This window comes from Vespa mandarinia, unplaced genomic scaffold (assembly GCF_050613455.1).
Source record: "Vespa mandarinia isolate Hongniang unplaced genomic scaffold, ASM5061345v1 scaffold_42, whole genome shotgun sequence".
NCBI classification, from domain to species: Eukaryota; Metazoa; Arthropoda; class Insecta; order Hymenoptera; family Vespidae; genus Vespa; species Vespa mandarinia.
This window is the reverse complement of record NW_028197176.1, coordinates 57,501-76,649: the sequence shown is the minus strand read 5'-3', so window position 1 is coordinate 76,649 and position 19,149 is coordinate 57,501. Positions and strand designations below refer to the sequence as shown.

The window sequence follows — 19,149 nt, the reverse complement described above, 5'->3', positions numbered from 1 at the left end:
AACAATAATAATAATAATAACAATAACAGTAATAAGATTCTTAACAATAACAATAATAAAGATAATAACAATAACAAAAATAATAGCAATAACAATAATAATAATATTAATAATGACATTAACAACAATAATAAAAATAACAATAAAATGACATTAGTAATAGTAAAACCAATAAAAATAATAATAATAATAATAATAATAATAATAATTACAATAATAGTAACAAATAACAATACCAATAATAATTATAATATTAATAGCAAAAAACCTAATAATACCAACAAGAATAATAATAATAATAATATCAATTATAATAACAATAACAATAATGATAATAAAAACAATAACAATACTAATAATAATAAAAATTACAATAATAATAATAATAATATTTAAAGCATTAATAACAATAACAATAATAATAACAATAACAAGAATAATAATTATAACATTGACAATAATCATAATAATAATAATAACAATAATAATAACATTTACAATTACATTAAAATATTAAAAACAATAATAATAGCTATTACTATAACATTAGTATTTATAATAGCAATATCAACAATCATAATAATTACAAGAACAATAATATTCATATTAACAATAACAATAATAATAACATTAACAATAAAAATAATAATAATAATTGTAATAATAATAATAATACCAATAACTATATTAATAATAATAACAATAATAATAGTAATAATAATAATACTAGTAATAGTGTTAATCACAATAACGATAATAATTATATTAACTATAATGATAATAATAACAATATTAATACTAAAAATAATTACAATATCAATAGTGATATTAATAACAATAATAATAACAATAACAATAATAATAATAATAAAAGTGAAAACAATAATAATAAAAATAACAATAATAATAACAATTATAACAACAATAATATTAACAAATATCAATACAAATAATAATTCCAATAATAATAGCCATAAACATAATAATAACAGTAACAATAATCAAAACAATAAAAATCATAGTAATAATAGCAGTAAACATAAAAATAACAAAAATTATAATAATAATAATAATATTAATAATAATAATAGCAATGATAATGTCGCTAACAATAAAAATAACAATAGTAACAATAACAATAACAATAATAACAGTAGTAATAACAATAAAAATCAAAATAACAACAATAATAATAATAATAATAATAATGACATTACCAATAATAATAATGATAGTAACAATAACATTAACAACAATAATAACCTTAAAAATAACAATAACAATAATAATAACAATATAAATTGTAACAACAATAGCAATATTCATAATAATAACAATTACCATTATATTAAAAATAACAATAACAATTAAAATAAAAGAAACAATAACAGAAACAATAATAATAAAATTAACAATAACAATAACATAAAAATAACAGTAATAATAATAATAATAATAATAATAACAATGACAATAATAATAATAATAATAGTAACAATAGTAATAATTATAACATTAACTATAAAAATAATAACAATGTCAATAATAATAAGAATAACAATAACAAAAATAATAATAGTAACAATAACAATAATAATAATAATACCAGTAACAGTAATAATAATAATAATAATAATAATAATAGTAATTATAATGACATTAACAACAATAATATTAATAGAAACAATAACAAAAACAATAATATTAACTGTAATAATTCCAATAATAATAATAATTACTATAACAATAATAACAATAATAACAGTTACAATAATAATGATAATAATAACAATGAAAATAAGAATAACAAAAATAATAATAATTGCAATAACAATAATAATAACAATAATAACAAGAACAATAACAATAATAATAATAATAATAATAATAATAATAATAATGTCATTACCAATAATAATAATGATAGTAACAATAACAATAACTGCAATAATAACTGTAAAAAATACAATAACAATAATAATTACAATATAAATTGTAACAACAATAGCAATATTTAAAATAATAACAATTACAGTAATAATAATAATAACAATAACAATTATAATAACAAAAACCATTAAAATGAAAATAACAGTAACAATAACAATATAAATAACAATAACAATAACAACAATAATAATAATAACAATGACAATAATAATAATAATAACAGTAACAAAAAGAATAATTATAACATAAACAATAATAATAATAACAATGTAAATAATAATAAGAAGAACAATAACAGAAATAATAATAATGACAATAACAATAATATTCACAATAACAATAACATTAACAATAATAATAATAATACCAGTAAAAATAATAATAATAATGACAATAAAAACAATAATAACAATAACAATAACAATAATGGTAATAATAATAATATTAATAATAATAATAATAATAATAATAATAATAATAATAATTATAATGACATTAACAACAATAATAATGATAGTAACAATAAGAAAAACAATAATATTAATAGAAATATTTACAATAACAATAATAATAACAGAAATAATAACAAGAACTATAATAATAGCAATATGAATAATGATAACAAGAGCAGTAATCATAATAATAACATTTACAATAATATTTTTTTTTGATGGTCTGAGAATGCCAAACTTTATGCACTAACCCAGGGACCCTGCCCACCAGAATGACCGTTCACCATTTGCGTCCCCCTTAAAGTCCATGGAGTGTCGGGCTCACCGTTGGAATAGACACGACTGACTAATCTCATATCCATCCTAGTGACATAGTAAAACCATCACGTCACCGCCATGTGGCATTACCTAAGGATGGCGCTACTTCTTCTTGTCCCATAATTGGACTACCTCTTCGGCTCTACGTGGCAGGAATCAGGAGCAACGTTGGTGGCTCTTCTATGGGCCACCCATCTCCTTCTTCTACTTGCTTAAGATTGACCTGACGTACCAGGCCAACTTGTTCCACTCCTTCTGCCCACGCAGCATTTTCTCGACGATGTTGTCCGGCGAGATGTCTCCAAGGTCTTGTTCCATTGCTAGTCGTTCAGTGTCCCACCGAGGACATAAAAAAAATGTGTGGTGGACGTCGTCGTTGATCGATTCCTCATAGGGGCAGCTGGCGTCTGCTACCATCCTCATTCTAACCAGGTAGGAGCGGAACAGGCCATGCCCTGTCAGGAATTGGGTGAGGTAGAAATCAACTTCTCACGCCTCCCGATTTATCCAGCTGTCTAGCAGACTGATGAGTCGAACCGTCCATCTGCCCCGATGCTCCTGATCCCATCTGTTGTGCCAGGTGTCGAAGCTGGTAGACCTGGCGAGCCTTGATGGCCTCTCCTTTCCCAGGACACACTTTTGTTGGTAGACGAATTTCCTCTCCTGGGCTAATAGATCGATCGTAATTAACCCGGCGACAAACAGCACTGCCGGCTCTGAGATGGTGCGGTAAGAGCACGCGATTCGGAGGGCACCCCTCCACTGTACCGCTGCTATGCGCTTGCGGTATTTCTGTTTTCGCAGCGCCTTGGCCCATACTTCCTGAGCGTACAGCACCACTGCTTCGGCGGCACGCATCAGTAGTCTCCTCATGCACGGCCGGGGACCATTGACATTGGCCATGAGCATGCCCAGTGAGGCTACTACTTTTGCTGACTTGTCGGGAGCCCTCATAATACGTTCTCCATAGTTAAGCTTGTTGTCAAGCATAACCCCTAGATATTTGACAGCCGACTTAGTCTGGACCGCCGCGTCTCTTACAAAGAAGCTGCGCAAGGTGTTGATGCGCTTCCTCGTAATTAGCACGATTTCTGTCTTCTGGGATGCAACAGATAGCCCGTGGTCTTCCATCCAAGAGGTAACTCTCCGTATGACCTGGTTGAGAAGCAACAGTACCCCCTTCGTGTCTCTTGCGTTGGAGTTCGTCATCTTAATTTCGATTTTACCCGCGTAGCCTAGCAGGACCCTCTTTAGGACCTCCTCGATTTCTATCGACGAGGTGCAGCAGTCACAGTCCCGTATCTCTAGCGTAGCTCTAGGGACCAGTTCCGTGATGCTGCTCGTTTCTCCTACTTCTTTTCTCAGGGTTTCTGTGAATGAGGCCCTGATATTCGCAGTGGTCTCGTTTAGTTCAAGGAGAACCTCTCCGGTTCTGGTCTGCCGGACCGATCTATTGTTTACCCCTGCGGCGCTGCTCTTGATGCGCTGACGGATAGCTCCCACCACGTTTGCGTAAGATTTATTTTGCGCAGGTTTCAGGAGGATCGCGTACGGCTTCGTTCTCTTTCTCGGCCTGACGTCCGATTAGCTTGACTTCTTTTTCACCTGTTGTTGGTGTTACGACGCCTTTCTCGGTGGTTTCTCCTTATTTCTTTTCTTCTTGACGACATCCGTCCACTTGGTGGCTTCGGACGTCGTCGTCTCTTGCCTCGGTCTTTTGAGGCTTTCTTTGTGTAACTGCGGCGGGCTTGTGGCTACTCTTTTAACCGCGCCTGCATCTGTTATAGAGTTTGCCCTAGTGTTCTGAGACAATCGGGCGAGGGTCCTCGCTCCCTTCTTGACCTTTTTTCGTGAATTGAACATAAACTCGAGACTGTCAATAATGTCCTCAAGTTCTGGGAGCTCTTGCTTAATAGCGTTGTTCACTTTAGTCTGTCTAGTAATAGCTGACTTCATTTTGGCAAGGAGGGATTTCGCTTGTGCGAATTTCTCACTCTCTCCATCTTGGGTTGTCCCCATCGCAGGCTGGATAAGTGCGGTAAAGCCGGAAAGCTGAAAGCCATCAACGACTCTGGCAGCATTCTGCCACACCTCCAAGTGGCTTTCGTCATATGTTACCCTTCCTAGAACTTTTGTCACACCGCAGGCCAGGTCGCCTACCTGTGGTACACTTCCTGATGCTTCTTCCAGAGCTGGGCCCAGGATGCCAACATTAAACTCCTGGCAGTTGATGGATGACGTCGGCTGGTGGCCTACTATACCACCAACAGATACCGTCTTGGCGTGGGTGACCCTCCCACGCCAGCTATTTTCTATCGCTGTACTATCTATCATGAGTAATATTCTTTTGGGAGGCATGCTCCCCAATAGATAGGAATGGAATGGAAAGGACATAGAGAGTAAGAGAAAGAATAGAAAAAGATATTATATGAGAAAAAAGGAAGGAATAGCCGTTCAAGAACATTCACACGCCATTCACACAGTCCCATTTAGTCGCCTCTTACGACAAGCAGGGATTACTGTTGGAGTATACTACTTCCCCCTACCCACTGGGAGGAATAAAAATAACAATAGCATTTATAGTAATAATAACAATAACAATAACAATAATAATAATAAAAACAATAAAAGTAATAAGAAAAATAACAATAACGATAATAATAACAAAACAATAACAATAATAATAACAATAACAATAATTATGTTAATACAGATAAATACAAAAATAGCAAATTCAGTAATAATAATAATAACAATGACAATAGTAATAGTTATAACAACAACAATAATAATAACAATAACAATAACAATAACAATAATAATGACAATAACAATAACAATAATAATAATATTAAAAATAACAATAACAATAATAATAACCATGACAATAACAATACTAATAATAATAACAATAACAATAATCATAATAATAATAATAGCAACAACAATAATAATAATAATAACAATAAGAGTATTAATAACAATAACAATAATGATATCTATTACAATAACAGAAATAATAATATTAAATATAACAGTAATAATAATAATACCAATAACACCAAATAAAAATAACAATAACAATAATATTAGTAAAAACAATACTATTAGTAATAATAAAAACAATTGCAATAATAATAGGAATATTAATAATAATAATAAAAGCAGTAACAATTATAATTACAATAACAATAACAATTATAATAATAATAACAATAATAGCAATAATTATAATAACAGTAAGAATAATAATAATAATAACAATAAAAATAAAAGTAATAATAATAATAACAATAACGATGCCATTAACAATAAAAATAACAATAATAATAATAATAACAATAACTATACTAATAGTAATAACAATAACAATACACATAATAATATTAATAATAATAACAATAACGATGACATAACAATAAAAATAACAGTAATAATAATAATAACAATAACTATAGTAATAGTAATAACAATAACAATACCAATAATAATATTAGTAACAACAACTATAATAATAATTATAACAATAATAATAATCATAATAATAACAATAACAATTATAATATTAATAACAATAACAATGCAAATAATAATAAAAACAACAATAACAATAATAATAATCTGAACAACAACAATAATAATAACAATAACAATACCAATAATAATAAAAGTAACAATAATAATAATAATTCCAATAACAAATAACAATTACAATAATAATGATAATAACAATATAAATAACAATAATAATAATAATAACAACTACAATAATAATAAAAAAAACAGTAACTATAACAAATATAATAATAATAATAATGACAATTATAATAACAATAACATTAATAATAACAATAATTATAAACAAAAACATTAGTAATAATGGTAAAAATAGAAATAAACATAACAACATCCATAACAAAAATAAAAATAATAACAATAGCAATAGTAATAGTTATAACAATAACAATAGCAATAATAATAATAATAACAATGACAATAATAATAATAATAACAATAACAATAATGATAACAATATTAATGACAATAACAAACATAATAATAGCAATAATAATAATTACAACTATATCAATATTAATAACAATTACAATAATAATAGAAATGACAATAATAACAAAAATAACAGTAACAAAACTAATAACAACAATAATAACACTGAAAATAATAATTCTAATAACAATAACAATTATAATAATAATAGCAGTGATAATAATAATAAGAAAAACAAAAACAATAGTAATAATAAAGACAATAAAAATAATAATAATTACAACAATATGAATAATTATAATAATAACAATAATAATAAAAATATAAATAAAAATAATAACTATAACAATAACAATAAATAACTCAATGACAATAATAATAGTAATTACAATAACAAAAATAATAACGAATGACACTAAAAATAATAATATTATTGACAATACCATTAATAATAATAATAGAAATAATAATAATAATAACAACAAAAATAATAATAATAATAATTATAGAAATAATAACAATATCATTAATGACAATAACAATAATAATAATAATAACAATAATTATAATAATAATAGTTACAAAAATAATAACAATACGAATAAAAATAATAATAACAATGGCAATGTTAGTAATAACAATAACAATAATATTGACAATAACAACAACAGAATTAATCATAATATTAATGACAATAACAATAATATTTATAATAGTTATAATAATAATTATAGTAATAACAGTAATATTAATAATAACAATATCAATAAAAATAATAATAGTAATAGTAACAATAACAATTATAATAATTATAAGAATAACGATAATAATAATAATGACATTAACAAAAATAACAGTAATATCTATAACAATATTAATAACAATATAAATAACGATAATAATATTAATAACAATAACAATAACAATAACAATAATACTATCAATAACAATAAAAATAATAATAATAATTATTATAACAGAACAATAATAATAACATTAACTTTAACAGAAACAATAATAATAACAATAACAATAATAATAATAATAACAATAGCAGTATTAATAAAAATACTAATGACAATAACAATAAAATTATAATAACAATAATAGTAATAATAACAATAACAATAATAAGAACAATAACAATTATAAAAATAGTAGCAGTAATAATGATAATAATAATAACAATAACAATAATAATAATAATAACAATAACAAAAATTATAAAATAACAAAAACACTAATAATAATAATAACAAAAACAATACTAAAATTAATAACAATAACAATAGTAATAATAATAAAAACAATAATAACATTAATAATGATAATTATAATAACAATAACAATAATAATAATAAAAATAGAAATAATCATAATAACAACAATAACAATAATAATATTAATAACAATATCAATAATAATAATAATAGCAGTAACTATATTAATAACAATAAAAATAACAATAACAATAAAAATAATAATAATAATAACAATAATAATAATAACAATAGAAATAATAATAATAATAACAATAACAATTTCAATTATAATAACAATAGTAATAATCATAATAATAATAATAACAATAACAATAATAATAATAATAAGAGTAACAATAACATTAACAATAATAATAACAATAACAAAAGTAATAATAATAACAAAAATAAATAATAATAATAAATATAACAATGAAAATAATAACAATAAAAATACCAATAACAATATCAATAATAATAAATATTACAATAACAATAATAATAACGAACAACAATAGTAGTAGTAATAATAATAATTATGTAAATCTTAATAATAGTAACAGTAACAATAATAATAGTATTAAAAACTATTATAATATTATAATAATAATGATAAGAATAATAATAACAATAATATTAATAATAATAATAACAATAACGATAATAATATTAACAATAAGAACACCGATAATAATAATAATAATAATAACAATAAGAATTTTAATAATAATAACAATAATAATAATAATAATAATATCAATACTATTAGTAATAAGAAAAACTATAAAAATTATGATAAAATTAAAAATAATTATAAAAATAAAAATAATTATAATAACAAAAATTGCAATAATAATAATGACAATAACAATAATGATAACAATATCAATAACAATAATATTAACAATATCAAGGACAATAATAATCCTAATAACAAAAACAAACATTTTAATAAAAATGATAAAAATAATAATAAAAATGTCTATAACAATATTAATAATAATAGCAATAACACTAATGAGAAGATTATCAATCATAATAAAAAATAGCAGTAACAATAATAATAACAATAACAATAATAATAAAGATAACAATATCAATAATAATAATAATTACCATAATAATAACAATAACATTAACAAAAATATAATTAATAATAATAAAAATATTAATGATAATAACAATAACAATAATCTTAATAATAACAATAACAATAATAATAATATTAACAGTAACAATAATAATAATAATTATAATGACAATGACAAACGTAATAACAATAACAATATTATTAATAATACCAATAACATTAACAATAATAATAACACTTACAATAACAGTAATAATAACAATAACAGTAATAATAATAACAGTAACAATAACAATAATAAAGATAATGACAATAACGTAATAACAATAACAATAACATTAATAATACCAATAACAATAACAATAATATTAACAATTACAATAACAGTAATAACAACAATAACCGTAATAATACTTATAACAATAACAATAATAATAACAATAACAATAAAAATAATAATAATAATAGCAATAATAATTACAATAACAATAATAATAATAATAATAAAATAACAATAACAATAATAATAATAATACTAATAACAATTTTTTCTTTTGTTAGTATAAGAATGCAAAACTTTACGCACTAACCCAGGGATCCTGCCCGCCAGAGGGTCCCTTCACCATTTGGGTCCCCCTCAAAATCCATGAAGTGTCGGGCTTACCGTTGGAATACGCACTAAGGACTAAACACATATCCATCCAAGTGGCATAGTAAAACCGTCCCGAAAACGCCATGTGGCATTACTTCAGCATGGCGCCATTGCTTCTTGTCCTTTAACTATACTACCTCTTCGGCTATACGTAGCAAGAACCAGGAGCAATATTAGTGGCTCTTCTATGGGCCACCCATCTCCTTCCTTTTCTTGCTTAAGATTGACCTGACGTACCAGGCCACCTTGTTCCACACCATCCAACACGCAGCATGTACTCGACGTTGTTCGGCGAGATGTCTCCAAGGTCTTGTTCTAAGGCTAGTCGTGCGGCGCTCCACCGAGTACATAAAGAAGATGTGTGGTGGGCGTCGTCTATGGTCGAGTCCTCCCAGGGGCAGTTAGCGTCTGCTACCTACCTCATTCTAGCCAGGTAGGAGCGGAACAGGCCATGCCATGTCAAGAATTGTGTGAGGTAGAAATGAACTTCTCCTGCCTCCAGATTTATCCAGTTGTGTAGCTTACTGATGAGTCGAGCAGTCCATCTGCCCCTACGTTCCTGCTCACAGATACTTTGCCAGGCCTTGATGCTGATAGACCTGGCGAGCCTTGATGCCCTCACCATTCCCAGGACACACCTTTGCTGGTAGATGAATATCTTCTTCTGGGCTAATAGATCGATCGGGATTACCCCGGCGACAACTAGCACTGCCGGCTCTGAGTCCGAGCGTTAAGAGCACGCGAATCGGAGGGCGCCCCTCCACTGTACAGCGGCTATACGCTTGCGGTATTTCTGTTTCCGCAGCGCCTCGGCCGATACTTCCGCAACGTACAGCATCACTGCTTCGGCAGCACGCATCAGGTGTCTCCTTATGCACGGCCGGGGACTATTGACATTGGCCATGAGCATGCCAAGTGAGGCTACTACTTTTGCCGTCTTGTCGGCTGCCCTGATAATAAGCTCTCCATAGCTAAGCTTGTTGTCAAGCATTACGCCGAGATATTTGACAGCCGACTTAGTCTGGATAGCAGCGTCTCCTACAATGAAGCTGCGCAAGGTGTTGATGCGCTTCCTCGTAATTAGCTCGATCTCTGTCTTCTGGGCTGCTAGAAATAGCCCATGATCTTCCTTCCAGGAGATAACTCTCCGCATAACCTGGATGAGCAGCAACTGTGCGCCTCCGTGTCTCTTGCGGTTATGAGAACTGCAATCTCATCTGCGTACCCAACCAAGAAAGTACCTACTGGGACTGCCATACGAAACATACCATCATAGAATATATTCCATATATCCGGTCCCAGTATGGAGCCCTGGACTGCCCCCGAAGTCAATTCCAAGCTTCTTGGACCATCACTCGTGTTGTACACTAGGAAGCGCTAGTTTAGATAATCGTCAACAATTCGTAGTAGGTACTTCGGAACGCCGAATTTATGTTCGAGCGCTACCCTTGCCAGGTCCGACCTGACGGTGTTGAAAGCATTTCTAACGTCTAAGTTGGCCAGCAGGCACAGAGATCGAGTTCGATGATTGCCTCGCTCCATGATTTTAGCGGCCGTGACCATTTCCTGGACTGCGAGGATGGTGGAGAGGCCGGATCGAAATCCGTACTGGAGGGTGGCAAATTCCCCTGCTGTCTTCACGGCTGCGTGCCGCCTTGACCTAAACAGCTTCTTCAGGAGTTTTCCAGCAGTATCGAGCATACAAATAGGCCTGTATGATGAAGCTGCCCCTACTGGGCCCTTGCCCTTGCTAATGACCTCAAACCTCGCTGTTTTCCATAGAGCGGGGAAGATGCCACCCCTGAGGCACATGTTATACATGTTCAGCAAGAGCTCAGGGTTACCTTGCGCGACGACTTTGATTATTTCTGCTGGAATTCCGTCTGGACCTGGAGCTTTCTTGCTCCGCATAGAAGATGCGGCCCTGAGTAGCTCTTCTTCCGTGAATTGCGGTACCTCGATTATGCAGGGCGCATCCAAGCTGATCTCTCTCTTCACCTTTGAGGGGAATAGAGTATGCACGATGTGATCCAACGTCCTCGCGTCCTGAAGGGACCCTTGCGTGTTGGTCCCCAGCTTGCGTGTGACGATGAAGTACCCTAATCCCCACGGATTCTGGTCGACATCCAGGCACAGCTCCTTCCAGCACCATCGTTGACTGGCTTTGATGGTCCTCTTCAGGACTTTCTTGGCCGCTTGATAGTCTGTAGCCAAAGGAGCAGCGCAGGGGTCGCGTCTCTTCGCTCGTTGTACTAAACGGCGTAGCCTTAAGCACTTCTTGCGAAGATCTGCGATCTCGTTCGTCCACTAGTATACTGGGCGTCTCTGCAGATTCGTGCCATTCTATGGCACCGCTATCGCGCAAGCCTTTAGGATGAGCTGCATGTTAACTGCGTTAATCAACCTGGCTTGTGCGAGTGGCGATAGACTCGCGGAAGTATTTTGTTGGGATCTCCATCCTTCCTCTATGACCGAAGACAGACTCTCTCTATCCATTTTTACAATGTTCCACCGGGGAGGTCACTTAACACTTGTCACGGCTGACCTTCTATCATGTACATCGAGTAGGATGTACTGATGATCGCCCCCGCTATAATCCTCGATCACCTGCCAGCCTGCGACTCTTGCCACATGGTGTTCGTTGGCTAGAGAGACATCCGGGATTGTCTCTCTATAGCCAGGCCTGCGGAAGGTTGAAGTCGATCCTTTGTTGAGTACTGATAGCTCCAGTCTCGACGCCACCTCAAATGTCCGTCTTCCTCTGGTGTTCGGCATGGCCTCCCCCCATTCCAGAGCTTTGGAATTGAGATTTCCAGCCACAATAAAATCCCCTTGCATTTACCGCAGTACGTCTTCCGGATCGTCCAGTTTGGTATGGAAGTCGTCTATCCGGTCGTTCGGGGTGAGATATACGCTGACATATGTCGTCAAGTTATGTCTCACCCAAACGTAGCCGCGTCCGGATCCTTAGTCCGACACATGTATTAATCTGTGATCTGGGATCCAGATTGCCGCGCTGCTCAATTCGTCTGCGTACCATCCTACTCCTACTCTGTCCTGGTACTGTTCACTGATTAGAACAATATCGGCATTTTTTTCAAAGCAGTGTTGGGTTAGAAGGTGATGCGCCGTCCTGCCCCTATTCAGATTACCCTGTAGTACTCTCATCCTTTTTTCCTCTTGTTGGCTGTTGCAAGGGCCTCCTGCAAAGCTTTGCAGGCCCTTGATCCTGCCAGATTCTTCCCAGTTTCAAAAACGACATTTGTGCACAAAAAGCACTTATGCTCACTCACCTTGCACTCCTTGATCTTGTGCCCCAAAGAACTTTATAATTGGTTTAAGCACTCCACGCAGTCCAGGAGGTGGTCACGGCCGGTAAGATAATGGAGCGAGGCAATCGTCGAAGTCGACCTTTGTGCCTGCTGGCCACCTAAGACGTGAGAAATGACTTCAACTCCGTCAGGTGGGACCTGGCAAGGGAAGCGTTCGAATGTAAGTTCGGCATTCCGAAGTACCTACTCCGAATTGTTCACGATTATCTAAACGAGCGCTAGCTAGTATACAACACGAGTGATGGTCCAAGAAGCTTGGAATTGACATCGGGGGCAGCCCAGGGCTCCACACTGGGACCGGATAAATGGAATATAATCTACGACGGTACCTTTCGTATGGCAGTCCCAGGAGGTACTTTCTTGGTTGGGTACGCAGATGAGATTGCAGTTCTCATAACCGCAAGAGACACGGAGGCGCACAGTTGCTGCTCATCCAGGTCATGCGGAGAGTTATCTCCTGGATGGAAGATCATGGGCTATCTCGAGCAGCCCAGAAGACAGAGATCGAGCCAATTACGAGGAAGCGCATCAACACCTTGCGCAGCTTCATTGTAGGAGACGCTGTTGTCCAGACTAAGTCGGCTGTCAAATATCTCGGGGATATGCTTGACAACAAGCTTATCTTTGGAGAGCGTATTATGAGGGCTACCGACAAGTCGGCAAAAGTAGTAGCCTCACTGGGCATGCTCATGGACAATGTCAATTGTCCCCGGCCGTGTAGGAAGAGACTACTGTTGCGTGCAGCCGAAGCTGTGATGCTATACGGTGCGGAAGTATGGGCCGAGGCGCTGCGAAAACAGAAATACCGAAAGCGCATAGCCGCGATACATTGGAGGGGCGCCCTCCGAATCGCGTGCTCTTACCGCACGGACTCAGAGCCGGTAGTGCTAGTTGTCGCCGGGGTAATCACGATCGATATATTAGCCCAGAAGAGGATATTCATCTACCAGCAAAGGTGTTTCCTGGGAATGGAGAGGGCATCAAGGCTCGCCAGGTCTATCAGCATCAAGGCCTGGTAAAATAGATGGGAGCAGGAACGTAGGGACTACTCGACTCATCAAATAGCTAGACAACTGGATTAATCGTGAGGCCGGAGGAGTTGATTTCTACCTCACCCAATTCCTGACAGGGCATTGCCTGTTCCACTCCTACTTGGCTAGAATGAGGTAGGTAGCTGACGCCAACGGCCCCTATGGGGACTCAATCAACGACGACGCCCAACACACATTCTTTTTATGTACTCGGTGGAGCGTCAAACGACTAGCCTTGGAACAAGTCCTTGGCGACATCTCGCCGGACAACGTCGTCGAGAAAATGCTGCGTGGGCAGAAGGAGTGGAACAAGGTGGCCTGGTTCGTCATGTCAATCTTAAGCAAGAAGATGAAGGAGATGGGTGGCCCATAGAAGATCCACCAACGATACTCCTGGTTCCTGCCACGTAGAGCCGAAGAGGGAGTCCAGTTAATGGACAAGAAGCAGTGGTTCTATCCTGAAGTAATGCCACATGGCGTTGCCGGGATGGTTTTACTATGCCACCAGGATGGATATGTGTTTAGTCGGTAGTGCCCATTCCAAAGGTGAGCCCGACACTCTAGGGATCTCAATGGGCGAAACAAATAATGAAGCTCTCCTCTGGCGGGCGGAGTCCCTGGGTTAGTGTGTAAAGACTGGCATTCTCAGACCATCAAAGAAAAATATTACTAATATTTTAATTGTTATTGTTATAATTACTGTTATTCGTTTTATTATTATTATTGCTATTGTTAATAATATTTGTTATTTTTATTACTATTGTTACTGTTATTATTATTATTATTGTTCTGGATATTACTATTGTTATTGTTATTGTTATAATTATAGTTATTATTATTATTATTATTATTGTTATTGTTATTATTATTGTTACTATTATTATTATTATTATTATTATTATTATTGTTATTGTTGTTATTATTGTCTTTCTTTTTCTTATTATTACTACAATTGTTATTATTATTATTATTGTTATTGTAATTATTATAATTTTTGTTATAGTTATTATCATTGGTATTATTATTATTATTATTGTTGTGGTTACTAATACTATTATTACTATTGTTATTGCAATTATTATTAATATTGTTATTCTAATAATTATTGTTATTTTTATTATTTCTCTGATTGTTATTATTATTGCTATTATTATTATTATTGTTATTATTGTTATTGTTATTGTTATTATTATCATTACTTATACTTTTATTGATATTTATATTATTATTACTATTATTATAATTGTTATTATTATTATTATTGTTGTTGTTATATTTATTATTACTGTTATTAATATCATTATTATTATTGTTTTGATAATGTTATTATTATTATTATTGTTCTTATTATTATAGTTATTTTTATCATTATTATAATTGTTCTTGTCATTATTATTGTTATTGTTATTATTATTATTATTATTGTTATTATTATTGTTATTTTTATTGTTACTATTATTATTATTGTTATTATATTTATTATTGTTATTGTTATCATTATGATTATTTTTATTTTTATTATTATTATTATTGCTATTGTTGTGATTATTGTTATTGTTATTATCATTACCATAATTATTATTATTGCTGTTGTTGTTATTAATATTGTTATTGTTATTGTTATAATTATTTTTATTGATATTTTTGTTACAATTGTTATTGTCATTAATATTATCATTTTCATCGCTACTGTTATTATTATTATTTTTGTTAATTATATTAATATTATTATTGTTATTGTTATTATTATAATTATTGTTATTGTTATTATTATTTTTATTGTTATTGTTATTATTATGATTATTGCTATAGAATATTTATTGTTGTTGTTATTATTGTTATTGATATTATTATTATTATTGTTATTGCCATTATTATGATTATTGTTATAATTATGATTATTGTGGTTGTTATTATTGTTATTGATATTGTTATTGTTAATATTAATGTTTTTGTTATAGTTATATATATTGTTATTGTTATATAATTATTATTATTATTATTATAGCATTTTTGTTATTATTATTATTTTTATTGTTATTTTAATTATGTTTGTTATTGTCATTTATATTATTATTATTACTGTTATTGTTATCATTGTTAGTTAGGTTATTGTTATTATTATTGTTTTTGTTATTATTATTGTTATTGCTATTGTTATTATTATTATTCTTGATATTGTTATTATTATTATTATTACTACTGCTATTATTATCAATATTATTGTTATTGTTATTATTATTATTTTTGCCATTGATATTATTATTATTATTATTATTTTTACTATTATTATTATTATTTTTGTTATTATTATTATTTTTGTTATTGCTATTAATATTATTATTGTTATTATTATTATTATTTTTATTGTTATTATTATTATTATTGCTATTGATATTTTTATTATTATTTTTATTGCTGTTTTTATTATTATTATTGTTATGGTTATGATTATTGTTATTGTTATTATTATTATTATTACTGTTATTATTATTATTATTATTATTGATGTTATTATTGTTGTTGGTATTATAATTATTATTGTTATTATTATTATTATTAAAATTGTAATTGTCATTGTCATTATTATTATTTTTGTTATTCTTATTATTAATATATTTGTCATTATTATTATTTTTTTTATTCGTATTATTAATATAGTTCTTATTATTATTATTATTATTCTCGGTATTGTTATAGTTATTATTATTTTTATTTTTATTTTTCTTATTATTGTTATTGTTATTGCTATAATTATGATTACGGCTGATTTTTTTATTACTATTATTGTTATTTATATTATTATTATTATTGTTATTATTTTACTATTGTTATTGTTATTATTATTATTATATATTATTTTTATTGTCATTATTATTATTATTGTTATTGGTACTATTATTGTTATAGTTAATATTACTGTTGGTGTTATTATTATTGATATTGATCTGATTATTAATATTATTTTTGTTATTGCTATATTTATTATTACTGTTATTGTTACTATTATTATTGCTGTTATAGTTATTATTATTGTTATTGCTATTTTTATTATTATCGTTTTTGTTATGATTATTATTATTATTGTTATTATTATTATTTTTGATATTGCTATTAATATTATTATTATGATTGTTATTGTTATTATTACATTTATTGTTGTTATTGTAGTAATTATTATTATTATTATTGTTATTGTTGTTAATATTGTAATTGTTACTATAATTGTTATTGTTATTGTTATTGTTATGATTATTGTTATTGTTATTATAATTATTATGAAAATTATTATTATTATTGTAGTTGTTATTATTATTGTTATTGCTATTGTTATTCTTAGAATTATTTTTATTCAAGCTTTTGTTACAATTGTTATTGTCATTAATATTATCATTCTTATTGCTACTGTTATTATTATTATTTTTATTATTGTTATTATAATTATTATTATTATAGATATTGTTAATATTATTATTAATGTTATTATTAAGATTGTTGTTATTTTCATCATTATTATAATTATTATTTTTATTGATTTTATTATAATTTTTTTATTGTTATCATTATTATTATTGTTATCGTTGTTATTATTACTGTTTTTGTAATTAAAATTATTATTATTATTGATATTGTTGTTATTATTGCTATTGTTATTGTTATTACTATTGTTTTTAATATTATAACTGTTCATATATTTAATATTGTTATTGTCATTAATACATTATTATTATTGTTATTTTTATTGTTATTATTATTATCATTGGCATTGAAATTATTATTGTTATTGTTATTGTTGTTATTATTATTATTGTTATTGTTATTATTGATGTTATTATTATTAATATTGATAGTGTTATAATAAGAGTAACACGATTAATAACTCTAATAACAATAATAATAATTAAAATAATAATAAGTATAAAATTAACAATAATAATATTGATAACAATAACAATAATAATAAGAACAATAACAAAATAATAATAATAACTATAACAATAATATTAATAATGACAATAATAAGACAATAACTATAATAATAACAATAACAATAACAATAATAATAATAACATTAACAGTAATAATAATAATAAGAGTAACAATAATAATAATAATATCAATATCAATAATAATAAATGTAACTGTATCAATAATAATAAAAATAACAATATCAATAATAATAATAATAACAATACCAATAATAATAACAATACTCTAATAATAACACCAATAACAATAATGATAATAGAAATAATAATTATAATAAATATAACAATAATAATAATAATAACAACAACAATAAAAATAAAAACAATAACAGAAATAATAATAATAACAATAACAATAATAATAATAATGACAATATTAAGACAATAAATATAATAATAAGAATAAGAATAACAATTATAATAATACTGACATTAACAATAATAACAATAAGAGCAAGACATTAATAATAATAATAACAATAAAAATAACAATTAGAAAGTAAATAAAAATATCATTAATAATAACAATGACAGTAAAAATAATAATAATATCAGTAACAAAAGTAAAAATAATCACAATAGAAATAATAATAATAATAACAGTAACAATAATAATAACAATAACAATAATACCAATAAAGATAATAATAGTAATAATAATAACAATAAAAATAATAATAACAATGAAAATAATAAGACAATAACTATAACAATAATTATAACGATATGAATAATGTTAAAAATATCATTAAAAATATTAATAATAATATCAATAACAATAATAATAAGACTATTAATGACAATTACTATAAATAGAATAATAATAATAATAATAATAATTGCAATAACAATAATGATAATAATAAAAACAATGTCAAGAGTAATAATAATAATAATAATAATAATAATAAATACAATAACAACAACAATCATAGAAATAATAAAAATAAAAATTATCATAATAATAACAATAATAACAATAATAATAATAACTATAACAATAATAATAATAATAACAATAGTAATAATATTAATAATAACAATAACAATATTAATAATAATAAC

General features: G+C 28.5%; 2 protein-coding genes across 2 annotated transcripts; one reads left to right on the top strand and one right to left on the bottom strand.

Moving 5' to 3' along the window:
* Positions 1–11,109: 11,109 nt before the first annotated feature.
* LOC146872140 (uncharacterized) lies at positions 11,110–12,570 on the bottom strand. Its single transcript, XM_085664342.1, has 3 exons — positions 12,278–12,570; positions 11,577–12,086; positions 11,110–11,533 (listed from the first exon to the last, which is right to left on the bottom strand). Exons 1-3 carry the CDS (start codon positions 12,568–12,570, stop codon positions 11,110–11,112), a joined length of 1,227 nt encoding a protein of 408 aa, XP_085520468.1.
* Positions 12,571–13,666: 1,096 nt separating this feature from the next.
* On the top strand, positions 13,667–14,083 carry LOC146872139 (uncharacterized). Its single transcript, XM_085664341.1, has one exon. It carries the CDS (start codon positions 13,667–13,669, stop codon positions 14,081–14,083), a length of 417 nt encoding a protein of 138 aa, XP_085520467.1.
* Positions 14,084–19,149: the final 5,066 nt, after the last annotated feature.